The sequence below is a fragment of the Marmota marmota genome, unplaced genomic scaffold (genome assembly GCF_001458135.2).
Source record: "Marmota marmota marmota unplaced genomic scaffold, marMar, whole genome shotgun sequence".
In the NCBI taxonomy this organism is placed as follows: Eukaryota; Metazoa; Chordata; class Mammalia; order Rodentia; family Sciuridae; genus Marmota; species Marmota marmota.
The window spans coordinates 21,749,088-21,772,762 of record NW_026000082.1 but is presented as its reverse complement, the minus strand read 5'-3'; the positions used below and the strand labels follow the sequence as shown (position 1 = coordinate 21,772,762).

The window sequence follows — 23,675 nt, the reverse complement described above, 5'->3', positions numbered from 1 at the left end:
ATACATATACTTAGTAATGATGTCCATGTAATACCACTGTCTTTCCAATCCCCATGCTTCATTCTTTCCCCTCCCTCCCATTTGCTCTATCTAAAGTACCTCCCATGCTCCCCCCACTGAGTGCTCATTCTTATCTCTAAATTATCTTTGACTAGGTTGCCTGCCTTGCTGTTTTTTAGTTGTGTACATATTCTGTATAAGCATTCACTGATGAGTTTCTTGTATGTTACAAAGATTTTAAGTCCTTGTACTAAGATTATCTGACTGCTTTCCCCAACAGAAGGGGATAAGGGGGAGGAGCCCAGTACTGCGCTCTTCATGCTTTCAACAGTCACCTTCCTGCCCCACCCCCCAAGCAAATTTGCTGAAAGGATGGTGGTCATTGGCAATGTGATCATGCCATTTCCATTCCTGAGTCCTAACTGTCCCTTAGAAATGAGGTGGTCCACAGCATTTGAAGAGTTGGAGGGGTTTCCTCCATCTTAACCACCAAATATCAGGGCAGGGTATAAACCTAAGCCTACAGTCCTGCCAAGCTCACATTTCCACAGGGATGGATTCAGTTTTGACCTTTCCTGTCACTATTGCTACCTGCTTCTGTATCTGGGCCAGAGCTCAAAGCCTATTGAAGGAGGGGAAGGAGTGTCTTTCCCAGCCTGCCCATTCCCATGGCTCTGTGTTGCCAAGAAAATTCCAGGTCTGTGTACCATGGAGACAAGGACCAAGGAGTCCCAGGGATGTGTGGGGAGTCTGACCAGCAGGTTGCAGGGAGTCCCCCCAACCACAAACACAGGGGCTTGGCTGTAGATCAACTCCTGTTACCATTGTTGGGGTAGGGATGGGTGGGCTGGGTTAAGGTCACTTTGGGAGGTTTCAAGGAAATCTATCCTGGTGAGTAGGGGCTTCAAAATACATGAAGCAAAAACTGAGAGAGCTCCAAGGAGAAACAGACAAATCCACAACTATAGTCAGATATACACATTCTCCTCTCTCAATAAGCAACTGAGCAAATAGGATATCCACAGGAATAAAGACTTTGACAACATTATCAACCAACTTGACCTAATTGATATTTATAGAACAGTCCACCCAATAACAGCAGAATAAACATTTCTTTCCAGAACATACAAAATATATCACCAACATAGTCCATATTCTGAGATATTAAACAAATCTTAACAAATTGGAAATTATTCAAGTCTACAGAGTATGTTCTTCCCAACTCATTCTATGAGCCCAACATTACCCTGGTACCTAAACCAGATAAAAATATTACAAGATAAAAACATACCAATGATTTGGCATCCACAAATCAATCACTGTAGTTCACGTTACAAGTAAGCTGAAAAACCATATGATCACTTCAATAGATGCAGAAAAGCTTTGACCAAATCCAACATCCATTCCTGATAAAACTCTCAGCTCAATAGGAATTCCTGAACCTAATAAAGAACACTATGAAAACTCTTAAGGTCAAAATTATATTTAATGGTGTAAGACATGACCAATTTTATCATGAGATCAAGAAGAAGGCAAGAATATCTACTCTCACCACTTCTACTGAACAATGAACCAGGGAAATGAGCTGGGGTAATAAGACAAGAAAAAGAAAGAAAAGAAAATATATTAGGAAAAAAAGGAGCAAAAAGTTTTTATTCTTTGATGACATGGTTATTCATGTAAAATTTGACAGAACTTACCCAGTAAGTATTATGTAGCTTTGAAATGATTGCAAACACTTACATAATTTACTACATAAGTGATAAAATGTTTTGCTGTGATAAGAACTTGGAGTATACTCCTGCCCAGGGAGAAAGTTGTATAACACTTTTTTCAGACCTCACATGTGTTATAAGACCTCATCTAGTGGACTCCAGAACACATATAAACCTAAGAGTTGGACTTTGAGAGCTTAGGCCATGTGGGACTACCCTCTGTTGGCCACAATCCAAAGATTGAGAGTTTTGCTGTGACAGGACCATACCTATTAGCTTTTGGGCAGATCTCCAAAGCCTCTCCACCAATATGGGCACTGCCCTCTACATCAAAGGACCTTACATGTCACTGTGATCTCTATTCTTATTGGACAAACCACCTACAGGTTCACCTTGAACTTCAATTAGACATTATTGTCCACAGAGGTCTGCCTCCACCGTATGTGGTTAGTGTATCTCATCTATTAGAAGTATTCCCTGTGAGATATGTTCTTATTACCCGCCCCACCCCCATGCAACATTAAGCATTGGCGTGGTCTATCTCCTAGCTGGAAGGCAATGTGACTCTTTTCTCTTTCAGTGAGGAAAGGGAACTGGGACTTCCTTTTTCTTCACTGGTTAAATAAGGGGTCTCCAAGACACAGAACAGACTTAAAAAACTCTTTGTATGGCATAAACAAATGATTTATGAAATCATACTTTAATCATCTATTTATTTTAACCACCAAAACAATATGCTGGAATTTCTGGGCTTTTCTAAGCTTCTACTGAAAATATCTTACTAGAAGCATGGGGAATGGATGCTGTCTAGCAAAATCAGATTCAACATAATCTAGGACATCAATTTTAGTAATAATTCCTAAAGAAGTAGTCTAAAAATGCAGAATTTTACAGCTGTAAAGATCCTCATTTCAGTATTTTTTTAATGCTATCAACATGTGCATGTTATTTTTCATCCATTAAAGATGATAGACATATTGAATGTGAAGCAACTTTGGGTAATGCATATGGTAAAATGAAGCAAAAAAAAAAAGTCTACCAAATAAGTGACTAGTGTACAGGGAATGGAAATTTATACAAAATATGTACTTGATAAAATAACAAAATACACTGAAAATGAAGTGGAATTATGATTGATCCCCTTTTTATATTCACTATCTTCCATTTTCTCAGAAAATGAAGTTGGGATGTTTTCTATTAGCTCTAAAGTTTAGTTATATCCCCACTTTTTCAAAGAACTTCAATGAGTTTCTAGACACAAACCAGCCCTGTGAAAATCACTTCAGCACTGTTCTAGTGGATTACATGAAAAGACTTGGAATGTGGGAGGAAGGTCAATGAAGTAGAAGCATTTGGCGTGGTCTATCTCCTAGCTGGTAGGCAATGTGACTCTTTTCTCTTTTAGTGAGGAAAGGAAACTGGGACTTCCTTTTTCTTCACTGGTTAAATAAGGGGTCTCCAAGATACAGGACAGACAAACTGTGGAGAGATTCGGCTGTCTTATAGCAGCTCCAGGTTTCCTCCACACCTCCATCTCACAATGCCATTGGACATGTGCCTAGTGAAGAGGTGAGCAATGGTAATTACATCCCCTGGAGTTTTGTGGATGGATGAGACTGGTGCAGTTGTGCATCCAGCCTGTTTAGAGAATGCCTTGAGAATTTTCTTGGCTCTTTGTCCCTACTCTCATGGAGATCATAACTGAAGGGAAGAGAGATAGAAACCAAAGAATCATATAAATAAGTATAAATCCAATTTGTCAGATGTACTCAAGTGGAAAGGTGCGTGGCACTACAAGAGCTTATGATACATCCTTTTGGCCTAGCTGGAGTGGAGAGGTCTGGGAAGTTTCCTTGTGGAGACACAAGGATATGAGAGATCATTCTTTAGGATGCATGAGATCCCAAAGTAGGAGATAACCAGAGGAAATTGATGGTGGAGGGTTGAGAGCCCTGGGGGAGGGAACAACACCTTCCAAGTTCCATACTGTCAGAAGGAGTACAGCATGTACAAGGAATAGAAAGATTAGTTAGGCAGAAAGTCAGGGAGAAGGACAGAAACTTGTGAATCACCCCGGGGTTCTGTTTTTTATTTTTAGAGTGCTAGAACTTTATTGAAATCTTGAAATATTTAAACCTAGGACTGATGTCCTAAGACTTGAATGGATCATTCTAGCTCCAATGTGGAGAACAATGTGTATATGTAGATACACACACTCACTTGATAATCTTCCTAGAATAAATAGAACATTTGATTATCAAAGTATTGCTTTTGAGATTCAGAAAGTTTTCCTGTATCATACTTTTGTATATTGCCTCTGGTCCATTTAGTGTTTTCTTTTCTAGAAATTCTTTAATATTTGTAGAATGTATCAAAGCAACTGATCCTACATTTTATAATTTTATCTTTTCCCTGCATTCTGGGGAATATTTCAATTTTTATGAGAGGTCTATCTTTCCATTTACTGTTTCCAGTGTCCAACTTAATTTTATTGTACTTAATGCATTCTCCTTGTTTCCATCAATTATCTTCTATCATGCTGTGCTTTTGTATTTTTGTAACTGATTGAAATCACACAACAATTATTTTAAAATATTTTTCTTGTCTGTTTTAAAGTAAAGACTTCTCTGAGTCTTCAGGATATTGGACTGCTCTTATGAGCTGCGGACATACATGTAGCGATGGTCTTGGAGTGATGGAAGGGTGAAACTGAGTGACGGAGTTTGTAATGGTGATGGGGATGATGATAATACTGATGATGCTGCTGGTGAGGTGATGAGTTGGGAATGATATTGAGCATGACAAAGCAATATGGAAAGAGTCTTATCCACAGCCCAGCTGTGTCAGGGCAGAGGAAGACACTGCAGCCGGGCCAAACAAAGTGCAATCAACAGCATGGTAAATATATGATTTATTGGGAAAGCTTCCAAGGGATCAGAGACTGCTATAAAAAGAGTTCAGTGGTGACAGGCTGATAACACCTCTGCTCTCATAGTGCCTTGCCGAGCAGTGCCTCTCTCCCTCACAGTGTTTTGTCCAGTAGCAGCCAGCTGGACGAGAGACATGTATCCTTTCCACAGTGCCCTCAGAGAAGGGTTTTATATCTTAGGCTGCTGAAGCAGTGACACCATCAGCATGAGCTTGCTTAGTTTGCTTGTATGCCGGCTCTCAAGGAGCAACTATTTTGGCATATACAAGAAAGTGGCTTGCGTTAGTTCCCAGTATGCAAAGAAGAAAGCTGGTGTCCTTCAGGGTAGTACATATCTGGATTTTTCAGCCCAGGTTTGCTCTCATTGGTCCCTTAACTCGGCTAGGTTTTCAGGAACAGAAAGGGTACATTCAGGGACATGGTGTCTTACTCTCCCCTTTGCTTTAGGGATAATACAGAAAGGATGATAGATTTAGGATAATATTGGATGAAAGGGATATAATACTGATTGGGATAATATTGATGAGGTTATGATGATGACACAGGGTAGTGGTGATGGTATCTTGGGTTTGTGCTTAGTAGCTAGTGTGCACACTTGGGATCACTTAGGGAAAAGTTAAAACAATTTTTTTCAGGTGCCTCTGAGGGACACTGAGTCACTTTGACCTTTTAGCTGCTGGTATTGGCCCAGCTGCCTAATAAGCTAAGTTCTTAATGATGTTCCTTCCATTTTCTTAAGCACTGAACTTAACAAGCCTCCCAGGAATTCTCACTTCAGAGCTACTCAACTGTGGCTTAATTGGGCCACAGCCAGGAAGAGCTCCAGGGGCAGAGGGACCCAGGAGTGGCCTCAGAAACTGGGGAATAAACATGGAGACTCACAGCAGGAGGGGGAAGGAGGAGAAGTAGAGACTTTTAAGACATTACATTTAGCTCAGTTGGGATTAGAAGGGAGCTGCTCTCTGAATGATTGGCAGTTCTTCTGTCCTCCTGGGAAGTGTCAATCTAGAAGAGCTCGAGGGAGAGTCTCAGTGGCTCAGGATCTAAGTCCTATCATTGCACCTGTCAAGCCACACATAGGATCCAAGGGTGGTCCCTGAATTCAGGAGCCCTGTGCTGCTGCCTGAGGAGCTAGGCTTGACATGCAAGATGGGCACTGAAGAGCAGAGCTATTAGAAGCCTTAAAAGTAGTCTCTGCCAGTTCTCAAGTGGCTGCTCAAGGACCAGTGATAACCTGGCTGTATCAGAAACTCCTGGCATTATTGTTATTTTAAATTCCTTTTAGTTTTTCTCTAACTGTACCAGCAAGCATCCATACATCACAGATAAATGAAAGTTACCTTTGATCCTGTCTTCGATACTAGTACCCAAACCTGAGGTTAAGTCTACTTTAAAACTTTTTAGAAATATGCTTTAAGGTTGCATTTTTGTGAATATACAGAAATATGTTTTTCTTCTGTTTTTACCTATGGTGAAGGCATATAATTACATTGTAACACAGCAAAAAAATAATTTAAATTATATACTTTGTGCAACTAGATCAAAAGTACACTTACTTTTCTTTCTTCCTTTCTTTGTACCAAGGATTAAACCCAGGGGCACTTAACCACTGAGCCACATCCCCAGCTCTTTTTTATATTATATTTAGAGACAGGGTCTTGCTGAGTTACTTGGTGCCTCATTTTTGCTGAGGCTGGCTTTAAATATACAATCCTCCTGCCTCAGCCTCCCGAGCCACTGGGATTACAGGCATGCACCATTGTGCCTGACAGTTATAGTTACTTTTAAGAGATACTTACAGAAACAGCAATATTCTGGGAGGGTATAGCTCCATGGTAGGCAGTTGACTGCACACACACACACACACACACACAAATACTATTCCAGTTAAAGTCCCAAAGAGTGTCAATGATCCAAACCCTACATCTCAATCAAAACCAAGTATTAATAGTCCGTGACAGGATGAAGCCAAGACACGTGTGGAACTCCTTGGAAGTGATGAGAATTTTATAATTACTGAATCAAGAGTGATCACTGACCATCAGGTCACTTTGATTATCTTTTCACTGTTTCACTTTAACAGTAGTTTGGGAAGAGAAATATATGTTAAAAAATTAAACCAAACTATCAGTTTTTCATTTAAAATTGTTATTTATATGTCCTGAATATATTTTTTATTTATTTATTTTTTCCTCAGCATTGCTGGTATTACTTCATTTTTCTCATTGGTTTTACATTTTATTTTATTTTTTAAAATTTTTTATTTTTTAAAAAAATAAATGACAGCAGAATGGATTACACTTCTTATTACACATATAGAGCACAATTTTGCATATCTATGGTTGTATATAATGTATGTTCACACCAATTCATGTCTTCATACATGTACTTTGGATAATGATGTCCATCACATTCCACCATCCTGGTACTAATCCCCTGCTCCCTCCCTCCCCTTCCCACCCCTCTGCCCTATCTAGAGTTTGTCTATTCCTCTCATGCTCCACCCCTCCCTACCCCACTATGAGTCACCTTATATCAAAGAAAACATTCAGCATTTGGTTTTTTGGAATTGGCTAACTTCACTTAGCATTATCTTCTCTAACGCCATCCATTTTCCTGCAAATGCCATGATTTTATTCTCTTTTATTGCTGAGTAATATTCCATTGTGTATATATGCCACATTTTTTTTATCCATTTCTCTACTGAATGGCATCTAGGTTGGTTCCACAGTTTAGCTATTGTTAATTGTGCTGCTATAAACATGGATGTTGTTGTGTCCCTGTAGTATGCTGTTTTTAAGTCCTTTGGGTATAGACCAAGGAGAGGGATAGCTGGGTCCAATAATGATTCCATTCCCAGTTTTCCAGGGAATCTCCATATTGCTTTCCATATTAGTTGCACCAATTTGCAGTCCCACCAGCAATGTATGAGTGTGCCTTTTTCCCAACATCCTCGCCGACACTTATTGTCTTCGTATATCCTTTATGTATTATGTAATTCTGAATCTTTATATACTGACTCTACCTATCTCTCCTTTATGTGCTATATATAAGTTACAAATATTTCATCTTTGTAACATATCTTTGTTATATATTATATTATCATCTTTCTTTTGAAAATTTTTTGCATTTTTGTTGTCAAATCTATTAGTCTTTTTTCCTTATATTTGTATATGTCTTTTAAGGAATGTAATCTACATCCTAAATTTATAAAAATATTCCATATATGGTCATATTTTCCATGCTTTGGTTCATGAAGAATTTATTTTTGTTGTGGTGTAAGGTAGGGATCTCTTTTTTTTTAATAAACAAAAGGCTGATTATCCAAATACCATTTATTCAAAGGCTTTTATTGTTGCTGTTTGTTTTTTGGTATTGGAGATTGAACCCAGGATCATTCTACCTCTGTGCTATGTCCCCAACCCTTTTTTTTTTTTACTTTTAAAATTTGAGTTAGGTCTTATTAGGTCTAGGCTGAGTCTGGTCTCAGACTTGAAATCCTCCTGCCTCAGCTTCTTGAATAGCTGGGATTATAGGCATGGGCCACCATGCCCAGCTGAATAGGATGTTCTTCACACAACTGATTTAAAATTCCACCATTACCATTTAGGAACCTATATAAACTAATTGAGCATAGAAAAAAAAACTCAAGCTTTCTATCTCACTTATTTCTAGAGGAAAACTTCCAGCAGTGGTTCTCAATGTGGAGTGAATTTGCCCTTCAGGGAACATTTGCCATTGTCTGGAGACCTCTTGCAATGGTCACATCTTAGGGCAGACAGTGTTACTAGCTTCCAATAGGTAGAGGGCATGACTGCTGCTACAATTCACAGGACACGTCCTGCCTCTCTGGCTCTCAGAAAGAATTACCCTGACCAAGCTGGGTATGGTGGTGCACACCTGTAATCCCAGTGGTTTGGGAGACTGAGGCAGGAGGATCACGAGTTCAAAGTCAGCCTTGCAAAAGCGAGGCACTAAGCAACTCAGTGAGACCCTGTTTCTAAATAAAATACAAAATAGGGCTGGGGATGTGGCTCATCCGCAGTATGGAAGAAAAAAGAAAGAAAGGAAGAAAGAAAGAAAGAAAGAAAGGAAGGAAGGAAGGAAGGAAGGAAGGAAGGAAGGAAGGAAGGAAGAAAGAAAGAAAGACCCTGTTCAAAATGTCAGCAGTGTTGAGACTGAGAAGCCCTGCTTTACAGTATTGTTTCCTTTTGTTCTTAACACTTTTTTCTTTTCTGTTTTTTAGGGAGATTGTTTTTGCTTTTTGGTACTTTCATGCTTAGTAACAGTGGTTTGGATGTTTAATATGCCTAAATATAACCAGTGGGAAAAATTGAACATAGACCTAAACATGATATGCAGGATTGTGTGATGGGGTAAGACAGTGGAGCTAGGCTGCTGGGTGTGCATTTCCACGAGTTCAAAGTCACTTATTGCTATGTGACTTGAACAAGTAAGTGACCTTTCTGTGTTTCGGTTTAGTAGATTAAAGAATTTGAACTTCACTGACTTGTTATGAAGGTGAACTGAGACTATACATGGGACTCTTATGATCATTTTTGGCACATATATGTAAAATTTAAATAGTAGTGGTATTAATCACATGTTGGAGTGTGTGTGTGTGTGTGTGTGCGCGTGCACACACACACTTGTTTTTTTTTCTTTTTAAAACATTTATATTTTAGTTGTAGCTGGATACAATACCTTTATTTTATTTATTTATTTTTATGTGGTGCTGAGGATGGAACCCAGAGCTCCGCAGGTGCTAGAGCAAGCGCTCTACCACTAAGCCCCAGCCCCAGCCCCAGCCCAGCAGGCTTGTTTTTTAACACAGTGCTATTATTGAGAGAAGGTGGACACTTAGAGTAATGGTTTGGAACAGCTGTGACTATCCCTGTGCAAATAGAGGTTCTTCAGAAGAGGCAGTGGCAGAAGACTATATGATGAAGGCCATTAAGAAATATCAGAAAGGTCAGACACCCCTGTAAAGATGTAGGGGAATAAGTGCACCTTAGAGTTAATTTGAAGACATAGGGCTTTGGAATCTTCTTGATTGATTTGGTACTATTGGACCTAAGTTTTGCCAATGGTGTGGGAGCAAAATTTGCTTCTTAAATCAATTTACTGAACAACAGTCTTATTTTGAGGCTTAGACTTTCCTTCTGAAAATGCAGTTGTGCTGATATAAGTGCTTCTCATTACAGACTTCTCTGATAAAGATTTTCTCACAAGGCTTTTTTTTTTTTTAATTTTAGCGGTTCTAGAGATTGAACCCAGGGCCTTGTGCATGTGAGGCAAGTACTCTACCATCTGAGCTATAGCCCCAGCCTCATGGATTTCCTTGAGGGAGATCAGGGATTCATTGCATGGGACACAAAGGTGGGAGCTAAAGGCCAGCAAATGAAGACTTCTTTTTGTAAAAAAATTCCATGAAGTTGTCTATGAAACATACACCCTTGGTTAAAAATTCAAGACTGAAAGGAACTTGCCTAGGAAATAATATTCCCATTTATTATACATAATGAAGTATTACTTAGCATTAAAAGAGAATAAAATTGAGGCATTTGCAGGTAAATGGATGGAGTTGGAGAATATTACGCTAAGTGAAATAAGCCAATCCCCAAAAACTAAAGGCCGAATGTTTTCTCTGATTAATGGATGCTGATCTATGATGGGTGGGGGCAGAATGGAGGATCTTTGGATGGGCAAAAGGGTGGGTGGGGAGGGGTTATGAGGATATAAAAGATGGTGGAATGAGATGGACATCATTACCCTAGGAATACGTATGATTGCATGAATGGTGTATCTCTACACAGTGTACAACTAGAGAATTGAAATGTTGCACTCCATTTGTATATGATGAATTGAAATGCATTCTGTTGTCATGTACAACAAAGTGAAATGCTGCGCGCCTCCCCTGACTCAGGCAATGGCAAGGCCCTACTGAGGTGGATGGCGCAAGGCGTCCATCCTCTGGAGGAGCGCAGTATGTTTCTGGGAATGGGCTGGTTTGTTTTGGTATTCCTTTAAATAAGTATAATTGAGATTTCTCATATGACCATTAAGTATGAAGGAAAAAACATGACTTTCCCAATTAATGCAACTACTTCTAAAGAATAAACCTGTTTGCTCTAAATGCAATGATTCAGCTGTGGAACGTAAATTGTTAATGTTTAATGAAAAACCCCCTGTAGGAAAAACAGTCAAGGAAGTTTTTGAGAAATTAAATTAAAATCTAGAGAAGAAGAATTAATGTTAAGAAGACAGATTAGTGCTTAGTACTGGGCAACTTGTTCTTGTTCCTGTGCACAATAGTTTGGTGCTCTTGCTCTTGTTTGATTAAAATTAGTAGCCTCTCTTTTCAAGTTAACCACTTGCCATAACCGTAGCGCCGATTCTAGTCAGTAAGTCAAAAAAGAATAGTCAAGGTATAGGCCAATAGTCTGGGACATTTCTGACTATTATTAAAAGCTAACTAAGCAGAAACAGCTCAAAGCAAAACTCGAACTGAAAGTAAAAATGCTTGCTTATGCATAAGCCAAGATACATTCTTCTTATCTAATTGTAGCTACATAATATTTTGTTTCTTTGAATAATGATTCCTGTTTTGTAACCACAAAATACTGTGAGCCTGCCAAAAAGAAAAGTATATATGATTAACTTCACAAGTAAAGATTGGGATTCAGCACATTCACTTTTGTGTCTGTGTTGTTTCTCCACCCCCTTTTGCGGACTCCTCACCATCCGTTCTCTCCTGAGACCCCCTGTTGGAGATGGACTCCGACAGTGAAACAAATTAAAACAAATAAATATAAAAAAAATCAGACTTGGAGTCCAAATTGCCTTTTTTTAAAAAAAAATAATAGGAAAAGATCTAACCTATACCTCCCTTTTCCCAATCCTTCCGAAGAATGACATCATAATCAAATGCTGTCAAGGAAGATACATTGTGATCAGATTTCCTCTGTGGGTTGTCCCTTGGCTTAATGATCACCTACACATTTTTTCTCTTGCCTAATTTTCCTTCAGTGTCCTTGGCTTTGTCCACATGCTTTGCCATTTTATCTATCTTATAATTTTCCTGCTGCAGCTCTGGTCTGTCATGGAATAAGTAACCTCATCTCTTCTAGTCCTGAGTTGGCTCAGTGACTTTCCGGATCCCATAGTTTCTTTTCTTAGCTTACGCCTCTTTTCATTGTGCATCATTTTCTAGTATCTTCCTAAGAAAAAGAATATGAGAGGTAGACTTTTTATCTCCACACATTTCTGAAATTGCCTCAATTTGGTTGCTAAAATTTTCCCCTTAAAACTTTGAAGGTTCTGGGTCTTTGTGCTGATGCTTCCTGTGTTGCTGATGAGGAATCTGGTGTGTCTCATTCTTGTTCTTCTCTCTGGAAGATTTATTTTTCTTCCTGAAGATCTTAAACTTCATGATGACATACCTTGGTGTGGGCCTGTGTTCCCTCTTTCACTAGGATGTTTAGAAGGATTCAATTTCTTTCCTGTTGGAGAATTCCACTTGATAACCTAACCTCTCTGCCACTTTCTTTGTTCTGATTCTGGAATTTTTCAGAGGATGAACATCTACTAAGTTCATATTTTGGTCCTACTTTGGGAGAAACATTTAATTTTTTTTCTAATCATTTTATTGAATATCTAACTTATTTCATTTTATCTCCCATGAATTATTCTCTAATTGTTCTGTCTTACATCATTTTAGTCTTCTGTAGATGCAATAAACTATCTGAATTAGAGTTCTTTCAGGATCATTTCTCTTCATTCTTAATTATAGCCTCAGTTATTTTTAAAAGAATGTTTTCTTCTGTTTCCTTCATTGTTTCCTCAGCTGCTCCCTTCCCCATGCCTTTTAATTTTGTTTTTGATACTGGGAATTGATCCCAGGGCACTTAACCACTAAGTCACACCCCAGCCCTAAGAACTGTATATTTTTTTAAGAAGAAAAAATTATTTTCACATTTTCTTCTTTCTTCTAGCACTTATTGGACACAAGGACATTTCTGGTTACCCAGACACTGAGTTTCCAGAATAAAATGAAACTCTGATCACACGAGTCATGCTTTTGGAAGACTCTTTTTTGTGCTCCTCCCTTCTGCAGTGATTTGCATTGGCTGCTGCAGTCGTACAAAGGCAAGGCCCTCTCGGCACACAGAGTAGTCAAGGAAGGATCTAACTTGATGGGCATAAGCTATTACATCTCCAGAAGCTATGTGCAGCATTTGGTGCTGTGGTGGCAGCAAACTTCTTTTCGTTTGCATAGTATCTCTTTAGTTACTGCTGCAGATTCTGGCTTATGACAGCTTCAAGATCGATTCCAAGATCACTGGCTCCTGTGTCTTTAAGGACCCTTCTGACTTCCCTAGTTAGATTTCCCCCTTCTCTGGCATTTCCATATGAGCTCTATCAGGAGGATGGGGGATTGCATCCCTCATGCCTTTCACCCTCTCCTCAGGGACATACAGCACCTTAAGGTACAGGAGCCAGGTTTTTGTTCATATAAAGTCTAACCAGAACTTTGCACACCCTGCAGAGGTCCATGACCCAGATGACAATGCAGTGGGGGTGGGTGAGGGGTGAGGGTGCTGGCTACAAAGGCTGCCTAGACTCTAAGCTGGCTGAGCCAGGGGTCTTGGAACTCACCAGAGAGATGTTCCAGGCTGAAGCTTGGCTTGCCCTTGCCCTTGCCCTGTATTTCTTGGGTTCCCCAGGTCAGGCTGCTGGGCATTCAGATCCTGGCCATTCTGAACTGCATGGGGAGGAGGGACACCATCCCAGAATGAGAGTCATCAATGACTCAGTCTGGTTTTGGGAGACAAAAGAACAGCAGGGAGGGAAGGAAAGGGAGAAGGGAGGGGATAGCAAGAATGGTGGAATGTGATGGACATCATTATCTAAAGTACATATGTGAAGAGTCGAATTGGGCGTCAACCTACTTTATATACAGACAGAGATATAAAAAATTGTGGTATATATGTGTAATAAGAATTGTAATGCAAAACAAACAAGTACATGTATAAGACTTGAATTGGCATGAACATACTTTATGCAAAGATATGAAAAATTGTGCTTTATATGTGTAATAAGAATTATAATGCATTCCGCTGTTGTGTATTTAAAAAAATAAAATCAATTAAAAAAAAAAGAAGCGGAAAAAAAAAGAGAGAACAGGGCACTAGAAGGAGGGGCTGGGAGGAGGAGTAGGGACCATGATGGAGGAGTAGTAGGAAAGGGGAGCAAGAACGGGCTGGCGAGTGGGTGGTCCAGAAGGAAGGGAGGAGGAGCTGGGCATGGAGATATTTAAGGTGGGGTAGTAGGAACTGGCACCACTAGCTAGAGGAGGGAACCAGGTAGTGCAGAAGACAGAGAGGGAGGCGTTGCACTGGACAGTAGACAGAGGGAAGAAAGACAGAGTAGTCAGGGGAGGAAGGTGGGTTGGAGGAGGAGTGGTTGGAGGAACAGAGGGAGGAGGAGGCTGGGGTCGAGGTGGGGAAATTTGAGGGCGCTTCCTTGTCATCATTTCAAACACCTGGCTTCTCAGCTTGCCACAGTCATGGTGAGCAAGTGATCTCATGCCAGAGCTGCTCCAGCAGTTATGCCACACATGAGGGCCCACATCACCCCAGCATGCCCCTGCACTTTGGCCAGTGAGTGGGTCTCACCAAGAGGCAGTGGTCCCAGTGCCTTGGTCTAAGAGTGAGCATGGGAGACAACCAAGAGAAGAAATGGGGCTGTGATATTAGACCCCTTCTTGAGATAATGTGTACGTTCAATGTTTAAATATCAATGAAAGTGTAGGACAGAGGTAGGAGCCTGTGGTCTGGGAGAACAGACCTGAAGCAAGAATTGGGAAAGTGGAAGAAGCCAGTGGCCCAGTTATTTAACTTGCCACATTTTCCAAAGCTCTTTATTCTTTTAGTGGGGGCGGGGGTGTACCAGGGTTTGAACTCAGGGGCACTCAACCACTGAACCACATCCCCAGCCCTATTTTGTATTTAGAGACAGGGTCTCACTGAGTTGCTTAGAGCCTCACCGTTGCTGAGGCTGGCTTTGAACTTGCAATCCTTTGCCTCAACTTCCTGAGCGCTGGTATTCCAGGCACCACATGGGGCTTCCAAAGCTCTTTCACATCATTATATCATGATGATGTCTAACTGATTCCACCATCATTCCTACCCCCTTGCCCCTTATGAGTTAGCATCTTCATATCAAAACATTCGGCCTTTGGTTTTTTGGGATTGGCTTACTTCACCTAGTTTTTTGAGGAATCTCCTCACTGCCTTCCAGAGTTATTGCACCTGCAGTCTCACCAACAATATATGAGTTGATTATTACTGTTTTTAATGACAGACTAGATACAATTGAATAGAAAATTAATAATCTAGAAATCAGGTCAAAGTGTGGTGTTCATTCCCTCACCCACAACCTATTTGTTGAAGACCAGTTTGTGGGAAGCAGGGGTGCTATGTTCTGAGCAAACAGCAGTAAATCAGGCTGTCAGGGTTCCTGCCTTGGTATCTAGTAGAGAACTAAGAAGTTGAGCCACACACCTTTATTATTATGTGAGAGGAGGTACAGGATGCTTTGAAGGTGAACTCACTCTCAACTCTTTTGGACGCAAGAAAAGTGTTCTTTTAGAAACTTCAGTTTAAGCCAAGACCTGATGGATGAATAGGAATTAACAGTCCTTTGGGGTGGCATGGAGGGAGGGTAGGGTTTAGGATAAGGAGAGAGCGTAGGGTATGTGGAAGGTTTGATACAGAAAAGGCAATGACAGAAGACCAATTCATGTGAAGTGAGAGGAGGAAGACAGACCAATCTGAGATGAATCTGAGAAGGTCAGGGAGTCAGATTGCAACTGGCCTCAAGCCCAACTTGTCTCCACCCAGCATATCTGAAACTCACTTCTCCTCTAGGGCCAGGAATCTTCTAAGACAGCACTCCTGCCCCTGTATTCAGCTCACCTAATACCATGACTATGGTTTCCAGAGGATAGGGAAACTTTCTCATGATTCAGTAATGGGGTATACCCCCAAACTCTTTCCCTTCATCTCAAAGACTTTAATTGCTCCGTTATCTCTCCTTTGCTGAACACCAAGACTGTGGAACAAAAGGAGACAAAAGATATGATGTGCCTGGAAGACATTTCACAGTATCCTGTTATATCAGCCAAATAGTGGGTGGTCTCCAAGGACCCGCATAGAGTTGTGATTAGAGGCTGAAGGGGAGTGAGCACTGGTGCGGCCAATGTTTAGAGCCATGGCCAGCATGCACTTTTGAGTATTGTTTCTCTGTCCTTTTAGGCAAACTCATTCTGTGACCTTGCCCAGCCTGTCACCTTGAGGAAAGCCCTCTTCACGTCCTTATTCCGGAGGCTATAGATGATGGGGTTGAGAAAAGCAGAGATGACATTGTAGAACAGAGCCAGCTTCTTGTCCTCTTCTGGGGAGGCCTTAGAGCCAGGCTTCATGTACATGACCATGGCTGGTACACAGAACATGGTGACCACAGTGATATGAGAGGCACAAGTGGAGAAGGCCTTCAGCCTCCCCTGTGCTGAATGGATCTTCAGGATGGCGATGAAGATGTTGACATAAATGATAAGGATAAGGGACAGTGGGATCAGTATGACACTAAAACCAAGGATGAAGTCCACTCGGTCATTGAGTGAGGTATCTGCGCAAGCCAGCTTTAAGACTGCAGGAACTTCACAGAAGAAGTGGTTAATCTTGTTGGGGCCACAGTAGGGCAGGCGCATGGCAAAGACAGTGTAGATAAGAGCAGAGATGACACCCCAGAGTCCACAGAAAATGACCATTACCCCACATAGCCATGGGCTCATGATGACCTTGTACCGGAGTGGATGGCAGATGGCCACATACCTGTCAATAGACATCATGGCAAAGAGCCAGGACTCAGTGACACCTAACACCAAGAAAATGTACATCTGAGCCACACAGCTAGAAAAAGAGATGGTCTTCTCCTGGCTGGCCAGATGTGCCAACATCTGGGGCACAGTCGTGGTGGTATAGCCCAGGTCCAACATGGAAAGAATGCCAATAAAGAAGTACATGGGAGTGTGAAGGTGGGAATCCAGGCAGATGAGGATGGTAATCAAGCCGTTGCCCAGAATAATCAACAGGTAGATCATCAGAAAGATGGAAAAGAGCAGGGGTGTGGTTCTGGGATCCAGGGAGAAGCCCAGAAGAATGAATTCACTCACAAAGGACTGGTTGAGCTTTTGCATTGTCTTTTACCTCTCAATGAAAAAGAGAGGCACCAATTTAGACAGTGGACTTGTCAAGATATACACCAAGAGCTGGGGTTACTTAAGGGGTTAGGTAGTGGCTGGTGTCAAATTCTGATGGAACACCATAATCTCTAAGCTCTCCCTGGGCAAAGAGACAACCCACCTTACCTGCTTTTATCTTTTTTCACCACTCCCAGAAGATTTATGAAAAGGACAGCTTCTTATCTGGGGTTAGCTGGGTCTCAAATCCACTAGTAGTTTCCCATCTCAGCCTCAGTTTCTTCTGCTCTGAGATGAAAGCATTGGGCAAGCTGATCACTAATTCCCCTTAAATCCAGTTCTCTTTCATACACCTAGGTATTTAGAGCTTACCATTGGTGTGCAGACCCCATGCAAGTTGGCAAACTTCAAATGCCTGAAACCGGAAAAGAATCCATTTACTTATTGCAAATATATAAATTAATTTTCCAATTTAATTTTACCCTTAGTCTTTCATTAGGCAAGATGAATCTCTGACTATCCACTCACCCCATTTCAGGCTGCAGTGTATTAGAAAAAACATTGATTTCCCAATCCTGGCTGTATAATTTGCTAAATGACCTTGAACAAGTCATTTACCCTTCCCCCCTCAATCCTTTGATACTGCTTTGAACAAGTACAAAATTAGAACAAATATCTCTTTGTCACAGGTTTCCTGCAAAAATTGAATAATATTTGGCACAAAAATCATCACAGAAAGTTTAGCATGTAGTTGATGCTTGGTTAATGCTACCTGCATTTCTGAGTGATTCTTCTTACATAAGACTGGGATTCAGATCCAAGGTACACAAGCAAACGTCCTGAGAAGTCACTCCCCCATCCTGGATGCCTGCAGTCAATTAACCCTCCACCAGTGCCTACCTCTGTTTCTCCTACCTACAGAAGCCAGCATCCCCTCCACTCTTTCAGCTTCTTACTCCCTCTTAGCTCTGTCTGAGCTTGAGTCAGTTTCTTCACGGGAACACGGAAGGACACCTCTCCAAAGAGATGCCATTTGCATTGCTGATACTTGGGGAATGGAGCAATCTTGATGGTGTTGGGGGTTACTCCTTTCCCTGGCACTAATTGATCTGATCTCCAGCCTACTTGTTCTCTAATCAGCTTCTTCTCTGAAGCATTGGAGTGAGAGGCTTCATAAGAACCTTGTGCCTACATTCAATACCTTAGGTGGTTTCTTCACTTTGGCCAACAGAATTGCACACAGTCTAAACCTCTTATGTGCTAAGGACCTTTGTGGGACCTTCACAGATCTTATCCAATAGCTGCCAGGCAGCAGGAAGACAATTGTTTTTAATTAAATCTTATTTTTCACCAAAAAGCCTTTATAATCTACATTGTCTCTGTAGGCTGGCCTTAGCTTCTCTACCTTCACAAAAGATAGTAGTACCTGGGCTAGGTGTCTTAAAGAGACAAACCACATGGCAGGGTGGAGGCAGCTGGTTCTTCTTGAATCTTGGCCCTGACTATACTGCTATGAGACTTGGGCTATTAGCGGATTTCTCTAGGTCTCAGCAGTAAAAAAGGAAAAACACATCTTTGCGAGCCACATTCTTCCTATGAAGAAACATCCCAAGGATGTCAGAATTTTCTACCTTGAAGTTTAGAATGGGAACATGTGCTGCCATTTCTCATTTTTCACACAAAGCCAGTGAGTAGGATTTTCTTTGAGGGGCTGGTGTTTGGGAGGGTCTAACCTGGTTGAACTGTGGGGACATTTTGACAATGGTCAAAATGGGACTGCTATCTCTAAACCAGCAAAGTGACCCTGTTCCACGATCAGGAGTTTGAGTCAGAAACAGGCTCCCTGGGTCCCTACCCCTCCTTGACTCTCCCAAAAGTATGCAGACTACTTGGGAGAAAAACTGCCCAACTCTAAAGCATAGAAAGCAGATATCCCATGTGAGGAAGAACAAGTAGCAACATTATTACCTACCATGATGAGCCTGGACTTTGTGCCTTTGAACCAAAAATATATAATTCAGCTTGTTGGACGTGCCTTACAACATGCTTGAAATTCATTCTTTCTGAGCTACATCGTGACTGTGAGAAATATAAGGTAGGGATCATCATCACCGTCTCACAGATAGGGAAACTGAGGCTCAGAGAGGGAATGTATGGGAGAAACAGAATCTTACTCATTCTTCAATAGCAGTAGGGTTTTCCAGCAAAACCAGAGCTCACTAGAACTCAACCAATCAGAGCCCTCAATTTGCAGAATGTCTTTTAGTCCTGGATTATTAGGTCAAAAAGACAAATCATGAGCACATAGAAGCTTGTACTGAATTTAGTTTACATATATGTATACATACATATAAATAAGCACATGTGTGTGCACATGCACATTCACATACACACATACACACATACATACATACAGTAATTGATGGCATCTGTGAGATCAATCCAATCAAACCAGTCAGGAACTTGGGAAGACCCCTCAACTCTTATCTCATCCCCTACATCCCTCTGTCCTCAGGGTCCATTGCTGCCACCTTCAGAATGCCTCCTCCACCCACCTGTCCCTCCACTATCCTACTGCCAATGTCAGCTTAGACACTTAGCGCCTCTCTCTCTCATGGACTCTTATCTCAGTCCTTCCACTGAACCTCTGCCCAGCCTGTTCTCTGCACTAGCCTTCAGAATGCTCTTTCTAAAACAAAAATCTAGTGGGGCTGCTCCTTCATGAATCTGCTGGTGAAAGGCTAAGAGAGTTAGAACAGCACCCCGGCATTCCTTCAAGCCAGACTTGGTTTTGGTCTCCAGGTTCCCAGGCAGGTTGGTGGGCTCTGCCCTTTAGAGAGATCTTCAGCAAGTACAGGGCTGGCCTGCAAAGCCTCCCACTAGTCCTGGAAGCTGTCTTCAGAGAGGAGACGTGGACACTGATCTGCAGTTAGAGACCCATTTCTTTTGGCATGATGGGGGTTTGGGAAAGAGTTGAGATGAGGACCCAGACCTCCTGGTTGCCAGCTGCCTCCACCCTGCCATGTGGTTTGTTTCTTTGGGCTCTGTCCTGGCCAAAGGCCAGCCTCGGTTCACCTGAAAATTCTACAGGATGGACACGTGCCCACTGAGCAGCTTGGCTCCACTGTGCATGTCCTTACTGAATACAGAGCCAGTATGACACCAGTAAATACTTACTGAATGATCTGCATACTGGGAGGTTCTGGGAAGCCAGGACAAAAGAAAAAGGAATGTTTATATTTTCTTTCTCTTTTTAATTTTCCTTCCTGTTCCTCAGAGTTCAAGGAAAAAAAAATTCATTTATGCAGAAGGTCACCAGACCCTCAGAAGAAATCATGCCATAAGTCCATGAATGGGTTGGGATAGCTGGTACTAAATATCTTTCTCCTCTCTCTCTCAACTCCTGTCCCAGGCAATAAATAATAATAATTCTAATAATAACAGTTTTCTATGTGCCAGGCACTATAACATCCATGTGCTTTACATGAATTATTTTACTTTATCCCCATAACTGGTGTAATAGTTGGAAGATTTAACAATGAATGTGGACACCCCCCGCCCCCAGTCAGCACAAACTGCTGCCCTAGGAAACAGGGAAAGCTGTAGCAACATGCCTACAAGATGAACAGGAGTCCTGTGAGGTAGGCATTTTTACTATGCACATTTTACAGATGAGGAAAGAGGTGTCATGCCTTGCCCAGGGTCACAACTGTCAATGGAAAGAGTGTGATTGACTGACCCTGAAAACAGGGTGCCCTCCCTATCTCACCACTTACCCACTCACTTACTGGCTCATCCCTGCCTCCTCCAGAGTAGAAGCTTCCTCCAGAAGTAGAATGCAAATGAAAAAGGACAAGAGGAGCAGAAATTGTGGCCCCACAGCAGAATGAGTAAAGCTGGGACAGGCCCAGCAGATGCAGGAAGGGAAGGACGCCAGGCTTGTTCTGAAGGCTGCCGGGGCTGCCTGCCCTACCCCAGCCTGTGCGTCCACTTCTTCCCCCTGCCCTCCACACCATCGTCTCCTTCTCAGCCAGCTGCACGGAGGGAAGAGGCATTCTAATGGGAAGCCAGGCAGGTGGGCCAGGGCTGGCCTTCCCCACAGTCCTCTCCAGCCACATCCATATTCCCAGGGAGTCCACAGTGTCATCTGGGAAGAGGAGAGAGGGCTGGCTCAGGGGTATGAGGGTGAGTGGGGGCAGCCTTCTTTAAGTTCTGACACCTGCAATACCAGAGAGAAGACCTGGTGGCAGCCCGGCACCATCAGGAGAATCTGGGAGACAAAAGACAGAGTGGGGAGAGAGGGGAAGACCCTCGCCTGAGAGCAGCAAGGATGGACCACGGTCAGGCCAGAGCCCCAGGCTGGGCAGAATAGAGACACAGAGGCCAAGTCAATGAGCAGAAGGACAGACGAGGAGACACAAAGGACCACAAAGTCAGGAAAGAGCCTCTTATCTAGAAAGGGATGGAAGCTGGAAGAATCCGGGGGTAGGAATCTGATCCCAGGGAGCAAGCGGTGAACTTCCAGGGCCCTAGCAGCTGGCTCAGTGGCTGCCACCTCCACACAACCTCCTGCAGGAGCATATCTTTCCTGGCTGCTTGAAACCTGCAGCCTCCCTGAGCATTGCAGGCAGAAGCTGTCCTCAGAGTTAGATGCAGCCCCAGTGCCTCAACCTTAGTACTTCTCCCCAGCTGAGAAAGGCAGTTCTGGTGCTCCCCACAGCCTCTGTATCTGGGAAGGGTCTGGTCTGAGGTGGCAAGACCTGGGCACGAGTCTAGAGCCAGCAAGTTCTGGCTTTTTCTCTCATCTGCTCTGGGTTGCACTCACCTCCCTCCATCCTCAATGCCACCCCACAGATCTGCTCTGAACAACTTCAGAGATGTGCTAAACTTTGGGGATAGTGACAATCTTGAAAAGTCAGCCCCTAAAAGGGCATCTATGCAGCCTCACCTGCAAAAGATGCTCCAATACTATTCACCTACCTCCAGGTACAGGGCTCTCTGCCTTGGTCAAGGACGCTTAGGAGACTGTGGCTCTGCCCTTCAGAAAAACCCTTTCTTGTACTGAAATAAGAGCACACACTTACTTTGGTGTGTGCTAAAATCAGTGATGAATTCTCTAAAGTACCCTGCTCCCCATGCTCTGACCTCCACCCTCCCACCCCAACACCTCTCCTCCAGCCTCTCCAGTCTGCATTACAATACAGTAGCCCTTATCTGCTCTCACCTATGTCTAGGAGGGCGTGTGGGGTTGTCTGGGTTTCCTTCTCTCCTCTTTTCCTAATCCTGCACATAATTCCCAAGCTAGATCCTTGTTTCCACCCAACATTCCCAATGCCAGATGGCAGCCCCAGCAGACACTTCCACCCACAGCCACAGGGATCATCACGCCCTTCTGCTCAGCAGCTAATGGCTCCCAAGAACAACCTCTGGGGAAGCAGCTGCTGCAGCACAGGAGCCAGGGATCTGTAGTTAGACTTGGTCACTCTAACCAGGACAAGTCACGTGGATTCCCAGAACTTCTGCTTCCTCTATAAATTGGAACTGTGTTCCTTATATCATAGGGAATTATATCAAGGAGTTTTTGTGAAAAATTCTTAACTTCCTAACAAAAGAGAGATACTAAGTGTGATATAACACCATCCTTCAAGCCTTCTTTCTTTCACCATGAATACAGATACAATTTCTGGAGTTTGGCACACCTTCTTGAGTCCATGAGGAAAAAGGCTCAAAGAATCACAATGGTGTACTCAAGACTTCTTACTATGTGAAAAAAACAAAAACAAAACAAACACGTGTTTATCTAAATCACTGTTAGTTGGTTTTTCTGTTTATTTTTGCAGTAAAATTCTAATGGATTAAATATTCTGCATTTTGAAAGATGTAATATTATATGATAATTAATTTACCATATACTTACATATACTTTGTAACTATCATTTTCAAATACTCATTCACCTATTTTTGGATATGTAGTTTTTATCTCATTTCTTCCCTATTACAAATGATATACTGCCAAATTGGACATCATGGCAATGTAGCAAGATTTTTTTTTTTGCAATTGTCAAAAATTTCCATATAATGAGGAATTTGTTATTACATACTCATGGTATTGTCAGAATAGACAGGACTATTGCCCAATCTGATGACCCAGACAGTTTTCCTGGACTTCTGAGCCAAGTCTTAAAGGTCAAAAAAGAGCTTTTTTCTTTTTTCAACAAAAGTCAAAATCAAATAAAGTTACAACAAATAAGAAGGCTAGTAGAAGGGCATGTTCAACAAGATTCGACCATTATACAGTCAGAATCACCTAGCATGTGGGGAACTCCACAGGACATGTATTTTTTTCAATTAACAAATTACAGGTGATGAAAGAACAATCTAAGGGGCTGGGGCTGGGGCTCAGAGGTAGAGCCCTTGCCTAGCACATGCAAGGCCCTGGGTTCGATCCTCAGCACCACATACAAATAAATAAGTTAAATAAAGGTATTTTGTCCAACTACAACTAAAAAATATTTTTAAAAAGAAAAAACAATCTAAAATTATAGAAGACTTATGTGTTATGTCAGTTAATCATAATGTGTTAAACTTATTTGGGTATTGGGTCACATGAATAAATAATAGATAAAAATCTGTTCATTTATGTGCAAATGGAATTTATGAGGCAGTTGGATGTTTAAGCACTACTAGCTTGTTGATTATTTTAAGTAATTTTTAAAAGATGAAAATAGTAATGAAAGAGTAATGAAAATGTCCTTCTATACATAAA

The 23,675-nt window shown here is 41.8% G+C and overlaps 1 protein-coding gene across 1 annotated transcript; it reads right to left on the bottom strand.

The window, feature by feature from the left end:
* Window positions 1-15,958: 15,958 nt before the first annotated feature.
* LOC107141476 (olfactory receptor 2A12-like) lies at window positions 15,959-16,906 on the bottom strand. Its single transcript, XM_015484717.1, has one exon. The coding sequence runs from the start codon at window positions 16,904-16,906 to the stop codon at window positions 15,959-15,961; it is 948 nt and encodes a 315-aa protein (XP_015340203.1).
* Window positions 16,907-23,675: the final 6,769 nt, after the last annotated feature.

Coding starts and splice junctions, on each gene's coding strand:
- LOC107141476 (XM_015484717.1), bottom strand. CDS start 16,906: ATGCAAAAGCTCAACCAGTCCTTTGTGAGTGAATTCATTCTTCTGGGC.